Here is a 14199-nt window from a genome sequence, read left to right as displayed (position 1 = left end):
AAGAGACAGGCTAGCTCTCTGGGGTCTTTTTTTAATAAGGGCACTAATTCCATTAATGAGGGTCCCACCCTAATGGTCAAATCACCTTCCAAAGGCCCCACTTCCTAATGTCATCACTTTGGGGTTTAGGATTTCAACATGGGAATTTTAAGGAAACACAGACACTCACACCGCAGCACAGCTATTCCATTACCTTGGTTTTGCATTAATGTCATACATGCTTGTCTATGTAATCTATATCTCTTTTGTAGGATTTCCACATGTAAACTATTCTAATTATAGATATGCACATTTTTATGTTTAATCTGCTAGACTTTTCCCCCCATACTTTAAAATAACATGAGATTTAGTAAAGTAACTTAAATGTATACAGAAAAGAATATTATATGTAACTCCATATTGTTTAATGTTTCCTTTATCCTTAATAGAATTCTCTAAATTTAAAATATTTTTTTCTCAATTTTGTCAAAGACTTTTGAGATTCAATGCAGACAAAGAACTCATATCATGTAAGGAAAAAAATAACAAATAAATAAATCACTTAAATCTATAGCAGAATTGTTGTAGAGAAATAATTTTCTCCTAAATGAAAGCTTACTTTATAAGCCAACTAGTCTTTGGACATACTTTTGTCTGGAAATTTTATATGATTGCCTATAAAATATACATGCCTACAACTGATATTTTATTCATAGTTACCCCTACCTTATTTACATCATCGATCAGTATACCTGCCACATATTTTATAAAAGACCACATATATGTTGTTATAAAGATCTGTAATAATGATTAGATTTCCTTTTGGAAAAAAATGATATGTTAAATCCTTAAATATCACATAGGGCTCAAATTTTCAAATTTCTACCTGAAGAATAGTCATGAAATCTCACAAAATCACACTCTTATGTTTGTCTTCCATAATGCGATGTTGGGAAGAGTCTATAATTCCTTTTATAGTCTATAACTCTACGAATTTCATTGGGCCAAAGAAGGAAAAAAAAAAAAAAGAGAGGCTCATTCTACAAAATAATTTCATGTTAGCACAGAGGTATTAAAGGGAATTATTTTATGTCAAAAAAATAGAGACCCCAGAAAAACTTGAGTTTCAAGTATTTTAATTATATAATGCTGTTTTATTGGAACAGTTATTACTCCAGTAATCTTACAGCTTCTAACTTAGAGCTTCCATTTTACAACATATTTTCATATGCCTTTCAATATCAACAGCTAATAATCTCCAATTGGCAGGGTCACCTAGACTATTTGGAAGATTCAGTCAGCCTAAAGGTCCTCCTGTCCTAAGGTATTTCTACATTGGAAAAGCTTATTCTACCTTTTTTTTTTTCCCCCTCATCTCCAGATAAATTTGGAGAAACCTCCTGCCAGATTTTTAATATCTCACAGTGGAAAGGAGAGAGAAAGCAGCTGTGTAACAGTATTAAAGGAGTGTTGAAATAGACATTTTTATGGAATTAAGGCTACCAAATATAGAAAGGTGGCCGATCGTTCCACTTCACACAATCTTTTTCACAGAGCTAATCAAAGACGCAATATTGCAGATTTGTAAACTATCTAAGATTACCGGAATAAACATATTGAATTCATGATATCTTTGTCAAGATAGATGGAGAATCCCACCTAGTTGGATCATACTCCATTAGCGGAAATGGGAGGGATTATATTTTTTTGGTTACTCATAAATCATTAAGTGGCTTAATGCCAACTCTTTTTAAAATAGCCGGCTATTTTCTTGGATGACTATAAAGGAGAATTATTGTGTGTGCCAAATAAACAGTGTTTTTTGTCTTTTGCTTAGCATTTTTATAAATTTCCTTTGTTTTGCAGGTTTACTTTTATAAATTTACATGAACACAGTTAGTTATTTAGCTAGTAAATTATGTTTTCATGATCAGGCATATTATCTATTCAAGTTAATCCAATACTACCTGTGTAGCCAGTGATTTTAGAATATTCCTTCATTTCTTTAGAGCAATTTTTAACAATCACCTAGAGTAACAGTAGGATGTTTTCTTTGCTTAATTCATGGAGTGACAGCTGTTTTGAAAGATCCGACATGATTTGACTCCACATTGAAAAGTGAGGTAGCATACGGTGGAGAAGTTAGTGGTGGTATATGGGAGGGAATCTTAGTTTGAAATGAAAAGAGGTATTCCTCATAATGCAGTTTTTGAAAAGCAATGCATATTGACAATGTGTGGGAAGCTCTAAAAGCCAGACTCAAAACTACCTTAGGTTCCAGAAAAAACTTATGATAAAAGAAAAGTTCTTTAAGAAGTGTCAATAATTAAACAAGATTTATACAAAGCAGATTAATGCTTCAACCCTCCCTTAAATTAATTTTCAGAAATATTACCTGTATAAAGTAAAACACTGAGAAAGAAGCGAGTGATGCCTAACCATTTATAAATGTAAATACATTTGAAATAGTATAGAAAAAGAAACCTCAGAAAAATAAGGCCCTACCATTACTGAACTGGCATTGAGAAGATATAATCTATTTTCTTCTCATATGCTGTTCTTTCTCTATATAGAGATAGAGAGATAGACATATAGAGATATATCTCTATCTGTGTGTATACATATCTACACACACATATACATACCTGTATATATGCATGTGTATATATATGTAAAATGAGCCTTTATTTTAGAGACGTTTTGCAAATTCGTTCTACTGATTCTTGCTTTTAGCATTCATCAAACTGATAGAATAAAAGGGTATGGTTAATGCTACCATTAGTCTAAGAATTTGCCACATTTTATTTCCAAATTTTTCCAATAATAAAGCAAACATATTAATTTATATATAAATCAACAATAACATTCTGAAACATATTATGTATTGCATCACAGAACTGTCAAAGTGTAATGCTAAGGAAAGAAACTTCTGCTATGTAAGACCATTCTATGCACTTTTTTTCTACATTATCTTCACATACATAAAAATTTTTAAATGTCTTTTAAAATAATTCTGAAACTGAAAAGCTTCTGGAAGTTTTGAAGAGCTGGTGCAAATTTTGTTCTGGTATCTTAAATTATAACAAGATTTTCTATTATCTACATATGTATGTAGAGCAGTATATGCATATGTTCTATGACAACTATAAAATAATAAACCCAGGCCAAAGAGAACGGACATGTACTAGATATTCTGGCTATAAAAGACTTTGTATTGTTCTCATGAGGCCTCATGAAAAACTCAGAGATGCATTCAATTTAGAACAGATTTTGAACTTGAAATCCTTTTATTACTTCTCATTTTTTGTGCTAAATTATAAGAATTTTTTTAACTTTTGCCAGTTATTGAAATTATTGACTATTTTTTAAAAATTTTATTTTATCAATATGCAACGTAGTTAGGTTTCGTGTCCCTTTACTAATACCTCCCTCCCCCCTCTCTCACCCCTCCCACCCATCAACATCATATCTGTTCACTTGTCTTAACAAGTTCAAGGAATAGCGATTGCTGTGTCCTCTTCCCCGCCAGCCCCATTTGTTTGTGTATCTATTTATTTATTTTTAGCTCCCACAAATAAGTGAGAACATGTGGTATTTCTCTTTCTGTGCCTGACTTATTTCACTTAATATAATTTTTTCTAATTCCATCCGTGTTGCTGTGAATGGTAGTATTTCATTCTTTTTTATAGCAGAGTAGAATTTCATTGTGCAGATATACCACATTTTCTATATCCACTCATCTGATGAATTATTGACTATTTTTTGTGGGTCAGTATATACTTATGCAATAGTAATAATTATCTTTGTAAGTTCTTATAAAAATCTTGGATGCAAGAAGATAGTCCCTAAATCTAATAAATAAAAGGACCAGGGTAGTGAAGATTCACATATATTCTTATAAAAAGCTTGAACAATCAGAATATTAATTAGATTTATTAGATTGAACTGCAGTAAATTGTCAATATTCTACTGTTCGTTACTTATAAAAACGGTGAGTTCCTATGTTTCAGTTAAATATTTTATCTGATATGTTTTACTTTGACGGTGGTTAGAGTAGATGCTGTTAGTCAAAATTGTTTATATTGATGGTGATATGTTGTTAAACATCATTCCAAAGATTAGGAAAGATGTTGAGAACAAAAGCCATCTTTATAGTTAGTATCAGTAGTTTGAACAAGATAGGTACCAAGTAATGACTTGGAATACACAAATTTCATATCTTCAAGTATTGCTGTTAAGGAATTTTATAACACAATAAAGGAGAAAAGTGCCTACTTTAGTTCTGATATTTTCAATCAATTTGCTAAAGTCATTTATTCATGATGTACCTAGGTCAAACATATGGCACTCAAAATAACTAAAAAGTATACCTATTTTTTTGGCTTGAGTAAATAAATAGGATTAGGAGTAGTAAATTTACCCTGCAAATTAATATTAATGAAATAGGTAATTTGGATTGAATTTCATCAGCTATTACAGAAAGAGAGATAATTACTAGCACTTACTACTACTGTTACATTTCTAAAAGGCCAAGTTAAGAGGAAACAACGCTCTGACAACTTTGCTCATCATGTAAATGGTTACCTTTGGTTCATTTATGGAGAGGAGAATGAGATAAGAGTATAAAAGACTGGCTTATAAGAGTGTCCATAAGATTAAAATTTGTTATAGAAAATTTCATTTGTTGCTGTTCAAAAGAGTTACTTATTGTTCAATATGTTGTTTGTCCATAACTGACAATAGGTAATATGTATTCACTTTGTTTAAAAACATGTGAAATAGTAAACTTTTATGAGCCTTATTCTCAAGACTTATAAATAGAAAAAACTTAAGGGCTTCAGAACTGTAAATTATAAAGTCAGGAAAATGATTCCCTGTCCGTAAACATTGTGCTAAAATAGAGGATAAAGGTGAGAGGCAGTCCTGTAAACAGGAATTCAGTCCTTAGTCATGAAATATGTCCAAACCAACCACACCCTTCAACACACGGACATGAGCACCTCCCAACCCCACTACACTGCTGTAGAAAGAACAGTCAATTAGTGGCTCCAATAAGCTTCTCAGAAAAAGCTGAAGGATTACATTTCTACAAATCTATCTCTTCAAGCAGTAAGAGTACAGAAGCTTTCTTTTCCCAGTTTTTTATCCTTACGTTAAAGTATTCTTGGTTCTAATTCCTTGGTTCAACTACTGACTTTGCCACTGAATTACTTGGGTGAGTCTTTCTAAGGCCTATTTATATTGAGTTTACTAGATCAACCATCCTGACCAAATTTAATCACTGGGGATGTGATTAAATCGGAGAATTGTATTGATACAATTATTTTTTGCATGTTTTCACATCTTAAAGATGTGAATAAATAGATGTTAGATAGTGTCTACAGTATTTCATGTGCCCAGATAAAAATGGAAACAGTAGGAATATTAAATCTACAAATTCCAGATGTTCAGAGACATCTGGATATGTCACTGAAATTTTCAGTTTTCATCCAGATGTTTGGTTATGTGGTTGTTTCTTCAAAAACATATATTTATGGTACTATGGGTTATGGCATTATATAAATTCAACTTTCTATCAACCTGTTTTCCTCTGGCCACCTTTGGAAATTGTGTGACAATACAGATTCATATTTCATTTGTGTTCTCTTCTGATATATTATGAAACCTAAGAGGACAGGTATTGTGAACTTTTGCATACAGGCTGTAGTGGGAATGACTAAATAAGTTAAACAAAGGGCTGAAATGATTATTTAGGAAATGACAACAATGATTCTCCTTTAACAATATTTTTATTAAAGGCAAAAATATGATTTCTAGATTCTGATATATATCATCCAAATAAATCAATCACAGCAAAATTCTTTTGGCTGTTTTCTTTGGTAAAAAGAGTCAAGGTGGGAATAAATATTATTCCATTTTTTTCAAGAGTAGTTTGATCATCCAGGGAGAAAACATGAGATTTCATAATAAGAAAATGTATTGAATAGTAAAGTTTATAATTGGGCACTTTAAAAATTAACTACTATTACATCAGGCTATTATACACTTTAGTTATTTTTTTATTATGAAGACTTCGTTGAAAAATATTATCTACATGTAGAGTTATTAAGATCATTCAAGGCTTGGTTCATGTTGCTTCAATTTCATGAATAATAGCATTTTTTCATTACTCAGATTTTTGGGATAAAAGATTTAATTTTATCTGAGTTATTAATCATACTGTGTAACAAAGAAAATTTTATATGAAGTCTTAAATTTAATCCAAGCTTAAAATAAATGTATTTTTAAATCTCTAATATATCCAACACTTTCCAGAAAAGTTGCAAACCAGAAGATACAATCACCTTTAAGCTAAAAAAAAAAAAAAAAAAAGTTCACAAAGTACATATATTATGCCCAAAGGTAGGGAATATTTGTTTTAATTGTACACAAAATGTATTTGACGATCTGATAACCAAGAACTTAGAGTTCTATGTAATAATTGTGTGGCAGCATAGCAGTGGGGGGCACTAAAAGTAGGGGTGCAGTTCTTTGCTATCTCAGGGACCACTGGGAGAATCTTTTAACTGGATATGATGAATGATACCAACGAGAACAGCAAACAGTTAAAGATTTTCTGTCAAGTATGAAGCCTAAGCCTAACCCTTACACATTTCAGTATATGCCAAAAGCCTCATATAAAGCCAATGTAGTATCTGTTGTTTGCGACTCTCCCTTTTCTTGACTGTGAATGCCTTAAGGGACAGAACTATGTTTTATTTATTTGTGCATTTCTCACTCTGACCTCTCCCATCTTTGACATAACACAGTACCAGTTACTGGACAATTTAGTAATATTTTTAAATGTAGGAATGAATGAATGAATGGAGATTTCAAGTCACCAAGGAAATGTGGGATTATTTTTAATCTATGTAGTTTATAAATGCAGATTATTTTATAAAACATGCTGGTAAATTTTAATTAAACCAGCTAGAATACTTACTTAAAAAAAATAGTATCAGGCCTTTGGATGATTATATTTTAGCTGTCTAAAAAAAAAAATTAGCTCAGTCAATAAATCTCCCTTGCTGAAGTGATAAAAAATTAAACTATAAGGCTGCTTTATTTATAAACCTACTGTGGTGTTATTATTCTAATAGTAATACTGATTTATAATCTGGAATTACTTTTGTATTTTTATTTTTTGCTAATATTGTGATGCTAATGGAGAAATATGTGTTTCTTCTCCAAAATCTTCCTTCCTTCATTTAAATTCAATCCAATAGTTTATAGCATATTTGAAAATAAATCTGGACAGACTGACTTTTGGAGTTCTGTATTCTTCCTTCCCGTTTCTATAAGATTTGCCCATTATGTATCTATTGCTGTTTTTTGTTCCATTACTTACTTCATGGATTTCTAGCATCACATATATAATATTACCTTAAATGAAAAAAGCATGTAAGTATAAGAATTACTACATAATCATCAATGCTTTCTCACATATATGTATATATCTAAGTATGTATGTATCTATTTATATATATGTATATATGGTTACTATTGACAAGTATGAGGTCCTTTATCAGGCTATTAAAAAAATTGAAATGGCAAAATTTCACATAGTAAACATAGAAAATGACACAAAATAGGCTACATAGTATCTCTAATATCAATATCATACACTTGCATTTTTTCTCATTTAAAATTGCACATATCAGGTTTTTTACTGGTATTACAGTGTTACTTTACCTCTTCTCCTAGAAAAGGAAATAAGTGTAGATTTTAAGAAATCCATTTCTTCCATTTTTCTGCCAAGATTATTTTGACTGAATGTTTCAGTTCTTGGTGACAATGATGATGATGATGATGATGACTTACGTATTTCTTACATCTGGCATTATCCATGGAGAAAATATCCCTGTGGAGAATCGTGAAAGGCTTATTATTCCAACATTACAAATACGAAAATTGAGGCAGAGAGAAGTATAATTTTCTCAAATTCACACAAAAACTCAGAAATGAAGCCAGGAGTAGAACCCACTCATGTGGAAAAGATCTAATGCAACATGCGATGTCAACCTTGCAAAGGTAATTAAACTGAGTAGTATAATTACCTAAATTACAGTACAGGAAAATAGTGTCATATTTACAAACCTAATTATATCAAGTAGGAGAATTACCTGAATGATAGTAATCATAGGGATGAAGTTCACTTACTTTATGTGCTTTACTTTTTTATCCTGAGTGCTTTAAAAGTAGGAGTTTAAAATATAACAGATACCCCCCTGCACCTCTTCCCCCCCACAAAAAGATTCTGGAGCTAAATGAACTCTTGCAGGTTTAAATACTGGCACCCATTTTTCCATCCGTGTAATCTCAGACAAATCACTTAACTTTGTCTCAACTTCCTCATCTATAAAATAGGAATAGTATTAACAATATCTGGAAAAATTGTAACAGAAATAATGCATAAATAGTTTCCATTGTATAACTAACTATGCTTAAGTATATGTATATATAATTAAAGGCAACTACAGATCCTTCTGGTTAGTAAGTAGTAAAAATACATGAGCACCCATCAACTTGTTTTTAATCAATCTTTTTTAACTACACTTTTATTTTTTATTGTCAAATGTATTAATATATGTATGAATAATATATAGTACATGATTTTAATTATGGACCAAAAGTGAGGCCAATGAAAATCCAGGGTGGAAAAAAGTCTCAGTTTATGCATTTCACTGTGCAAGCATCTAAGGAAATTATATTAATTTTGATGAAGCATTGTGATTTGAAAATCATTGATATAAATATATCTTTTAAATTTAATATATTTCTCTTCACCTTCTCTGTAGCAAAGAGTATTTACAGAAATTGAGATTGTTTCTAAAGTGAAAATGGAGAATATTTAAAATATTTCTGATATAGAAGAATAAAAAGGAACTATCCCTACCAGACACAAATACTTATTATAACATTTTAATATTTAATATAGTGTGGTTTTGTCACAGGTATACAAAAATTGATAAAGGAATAGAACAGACTGCAGAAATAAAGCTATGTAAAACAGAGACTTGATTTATGATAAATTTGAAAAAGTAATCATTGAAAAAGAGTGGACTATCTAACAAATAAACGTGGAACATCTTGTTATCCAAATGAAATAAAATAAATTTAGACATTTTCTTTGCACTATGTACTGAAATTAATACAATACTTCATGGATTAACCACATCAATTTGAAAGGCAATAAAACTCTTAGAATTATACATAGAATATCTTGGTCTCAGTCGACAGAAGATTTCTTAAAGAAGACACAGAAGAACTAGCAGTAAATTTGAACATATTAATGTTAAGAGTTTCTGATTATCAAAATATGCTCTCAGAAAAGGAAAAAGAAACAGCATAAATTTACAGAAGAGAGTAACAGCCGTATTACCTCAAAGTATTAAATTGGCACTGAGAACATATTTTAAGACTATAAAAAATAAGATAGAAGAATTTAATGCAAACCAGACATGTACAGGCATTCACAAAAGAAGAAATACAAATAGGCCATAAATATTTTAAAGATGCTTTACTTCATTAGCAATCAGGAGATAAAAAATAAGAGTGCGGTATGATAACATTTATAGCCATTGTATTTAAAAAAATTTAGGCTGACAATTACAAGTGCTGACAAGAATGTGCATCAGTTAGAACTCTTATACACTGGAGTGGGTAGGGGAGTTAAATTGGTACAATGTTGGAAATGATTTTTCTGTATTATTGAGTTAGTTGAATATTCATATACCCTGTGACACACTGATGCAACTCCTGGATATACACCCAGAGGAGTTCTATCACATGTTTATCAGAATACAAATGCAAGAAAGACTATAGCAGCATTGTTTATAAAAAGAAAGTATTTCAAATGTCCATTGGCAGTAAATGGAAAAACGGAAGTATACTCACACAATCTGGAATGGAATACAATAGTAAAAAGTGAATAATACAATCTATTGTGTTAACATGGATAGGGCAAAAAGCCTATAGTTAGGCTTTTTGATAAGCCCCAAAAAGCAAAATTAGGCAGTATATTTTTAGGATCACATGTTATTAAAAAAAAACAAAATTTTTTTTTTCTTTAGAGAAAGTCTTGGGGGTGAGACACAAAATTCAAGTTTGTGGTGATTTGGGGTGGGGTAGACAGAGAAATACAATGTAAAAGGAAGACTTAGCTTAACAAAAATATACAGTGAAAAGTGGAATGTGAAAGGAACAGATTTCTTCCTAAACATGGTGCAATAAGGCGGATATTATTCTGATTCTGATAACAGATGGTCATTAAGTGCATGTTTATATCATTTTTTGTTTTGTAACTTGTATGTTAAATGTATTAGACAAATTCAATTAAGCTTTTAAAAGAAAAACCTCTCTACAAAGCTGATGTGAATTGTATAGTATATAATCTCAGCAGTAGCATTTAACAAATGTTTAGAATTTTTGATCCTGACCATATTTTTAGGACATTATTAGATCACATATTTGGAAAGTAAAATAAAAGTACTAGAGGAAGAGAATAAAAAGAATAGTTCAAAAGAAGACAGGCTCATTATGAGGTGGAATGGTCAAATAAGTTTTGTGAAAGCTGCAGTGCGCTATGAAGGCACAGATGGCCTTTCAAATATAGCTTCATCAGTAGCTCCTTGAGCGTGTTTTAAATCAGCTCAGGAATTGGCAGCTACATGTCAAGTCAAAGAAGACCTTGGGGAGAGAGAGGACTTTGACCAAGACAAATATTATGTTAGCTCTAAGTCACAGAAATTATTTATAGTGCCTAATACCTTTGATCAACCTTAAATGATAATGTTCTTTTTCATCTGTCTTTTTTTATTGAAAAATAACTGATTAAACATATTTGTGGGGGTACAGTGTTGAATATCAATACCTGTGTACAATGTGCAGTGATCAAATCAGGATAATCAGCATGCATTATTGTAAAACATATTCAATCCTTGTGTCTATTTCTCGTCTATTTCTATTTTTTATATCATCTGTCGTAAGATATGAAATATAGTGTTTCATATGCACCTTCTGAAAGTTTAAAGATTATTATCATGAGCATGCAACCTGATTAGACTCAATGTTGATTTATTTTTATATTCACACCTTCTTCATGGTGTCCTTGTTATAAGACTTTGAGGAACTATTTTTTATGGACGACAAAAAGGAGAAAAAGTGTTATTTTAATTTTCTTTTTGGCTTTATTTCTTTCTTGCCCGTGTTCAAGGTGAAAGTCTGGTTCCAGAACAGGCGAATGAAGTGGAAGAGGGTAAAAGGAGGACAGCAAGGAGCTGCAGCTCGAGAAAAGGAACTGGTGAACGTGAAAAAAGGAACACTCCTCCCGTCAGAGCTTTCAGGAATTGGTGCAGCCACCCTCCAGCAAACAGGGGACTCTCTAGCAAATGAAGACAGTCACGACAGTGACCACAGCTCAGAGCATGCGCACTTATGATATACACAGAGAGGACCAAGCTCCATTCTCAGGAAAGAAATGTTGTGATGGCAAGCCTTACCCAAACATCGTTTACACAGAGAGATGACTATGGCAGTGATTTTTATTATTATTAAATTCAGACATCTTGAGTCTGTTTTTCATGATTGATAGAGATTTAACACTAAGTGCCACATGTTAAAGATGCTTCCACAGTGAAGATGGAGAAGGTGAAGTTGCTTTGAATATTCCAGATGTGTTTGGTCGTGTATATGGCAGTGAGCAGGTATGTGTTTGCTTTTGCTTGCACTGAAAATTAAATTGCTATCAAGAGCAAACTACAAAACATTTTTATTCAAGATGTCTCCAGAGTGAAGTTACCAAAGATGAACTTGCTTTGAACATTCCAGATGGATGAGGTCATGTGTGTGACAGTGGGCAGGTATTTGCTTTTGCTTGCACTGAAATTAACTTGCTATCAAATATAAACCATGAAACATTTTATCCTGAACAGCCACGGTGCCTGAAATCACTCAAGTGGATTAAAAAAAAATGTATTTTAACTCTGTATATATTACCCTTAAGTCATTTTCCTGTCTTCACTAATTTTAGCAATGCATTCATATTAGCTGATGAAAACATGCACTCACAATGACAACCAGAACTAGCTTCTTATCTTTTTTTATACATTTTGTCATCCCAGCGACAATCAGTATGTGCTTACTTGTGTTCAAGTAGAGAAAAGTACAGTAGAGTCTGATAGGACATATTCTTGTACCACAGACAAAACAAATCTTATGTTGCATTTACTATCAACTGCTGCTAATACGTTATTATAAAACTTAACTTAGCTCCTCAATTTTTTCTATCTTATAGCTTGAAAAAAAATTAGGATCATAGGCAAATCAGTTACCTTGCAGAAAGAACTTTGTATGACAGACATTGTCTGATTTTATTTCTATAAAATGTTCGCTGTTATGACTATGATTTAATTAAAAAGTAAAAGGCTTCTTCCTGATTGGCATGATAGACAAGGTACAAAGCAAAATTGATTCCTCAAGTTGCTAGACAACAAGATTCTGAATGTTTTCAAGTTAAATTTGGTAAAAACACATTATTTTTTCATATTTGATGTATTCATGCAGAACAAGGATTTTTGTATTTTGTAAAAAAAAAGTGTTCAATAAATGATCCTTTGTAAATAATTTTGTTCTTCCTACTGTTTCTTAACTTTTTATAGATTTTAATATCAATACTTACAAAACTCTCAAATTCATCTGCTGTGGTATAAATTCAGATAATCATAATGATTCATTTACTTATTTGGTTTCTGAATTTTTTATTATGGCAGAAAAAATTCAATCCCCAGCTAATCAGAGAACATCAATGGATAGGTATATATTAAGCCCTTTTCATAATTGGAAGAAGACACCAAATGGATTACTTTGTGTGCTTTATGAAATCAAAGGTAGAAGGAGAAAAAGTAGCATTATTCACCACTATGACGTAAATGAAACAGTCATACATTTAAAAGTTATGTATAATATATGTGAATCAATCCAATAGTTACTTTAAAGTCAGAATACCAAGTCTTTGATGTGAAATATATGCTAGATAAGCTAATCAGAATCCTCAGTTCTAATGGACATTACTGATATGAGGCCAAAGATTCTATCAGCTTAATGTACCTTGCATCATGAGTGATTGCACACACACTGGAAGTCTAAATTCTGCTTATAAATTTATCACATTGTTTTTCATTTGTTTCATATTTTAACCAGAAATGCTTGGAAACACTGCCAGCATTCCCTCTCTCCCCCAACTAATTATAAATACAAATAGAGAAAAATAATCAGTAAATATTTCCAATAACCTCATTATTTAATTAATTTCATTTGCTTTAGAATGATAAGCTGACAAAAAAATTTCAATTCATTGTAAGTTAGTCTAGCACTCTATATAGAGTATAAGAAATAAAGTAAATAATAAAGTAAGTCATTATGTTATTGTATCAAATCTTCTCTTTGTGCAATAATTTTTATCTAAATATTAGCAATATTTCTATATTAACATTGAGGATAGACCATTAAGATTGAAGTCTTCCAGGCATAAAAGACACTTTTCTGTCAATCTCGTTAATACAAAGTATATTTCTACAAATGACATCTACTTGGGTGGACTGACTTTCTTATTGTAGAATAGGATTTAAATTCAAAACATCTTGGCAGGCAAATTGAAGAAGTGGGAAGATATAAATCAAATTGATTTCAATAAGGACAAAGTGGAGGATAATTTATTTGGGCAGGAAAATAACTCCCAGAAATAAGAGGAAAAGACCACTTAGGAGTAGCTAAACAGAGAGCTAAGGGCTCTAGCCAAACAGAAAGATATAAGAATTACAATACAGTAAGATAAATGAAGTAGAAAAAAGTGATTTTCAATGGATATGACATTTAGGAAATGTGAGGCACGTGTATCATGGACCACACATTTTTTAGAGAATTGTGATCTATTGCCAAATAAAAGTTGACTCCAGAAAATACACAGAAGTAGGAAAGGCCACATGCTGAACAAAAGGGGGCATAATTTTATTTATGATGGATTAAATGGTCTACCATGAAAGACGTTGGACACAGCAATCGTCAACACATTGACCACTAACAAATAGGCTAGAATAATTTTAATTAGGAGAACTTGGTATCTTTTTGGAGCAGTTTGGTTGTCTCCTGTCTTCAAAGTGGTGCGTAAGTTAGCTAGATAAT

At 31.4% G+C, this 14199-nt stretch overlaps 1 protein-coding gene across 1 annotated transcript in view; it reads left to right on the top strand.

The window, feature by feature from the left end:
- The window catches only part of MEOX2 (mesenchyme homeobox 2), a 65985-nt gene extending 54135 nt beyond the window's left edge, over positions 1 to 11850 (top strand). Inside the window, exon 3 of the mRNA XM_063100891.1 lies at positions 11234 to 11850. Coding sequence (XP_062956961.1) covers positions 11234 to 11458 — 225 coding nt within the window. The 3' untranslated portion in view covers positions 11459 to 11850. The remainder of the gene's footprint in view (positions 1 to 11233) is intronic.
- Positions 11851 to 14199: the final 2349 nt, after the last annotated feature.

The sequence above is a fragment of the Cynocephalus volans genome, chromosome 6, assembly GCF_027409185.1.
Source record: "Cynocephalus volans isolate mCynVol1 chromosome 6, mCynVol1.pri, whole genome shotgun sequence".
NCBI classification, from domain to species: domain Eukaryota; kingdom Metazoa; phylum Chordata; class Mammalia; order Dermoptera; family Cynocephalidae; genus Cynocephalus; species Cynocephalus volans.
Note: the sequence above shows the minus strand (reverse complement) of the source record. Positions and strands in the feature narration are given on the sequence as shown.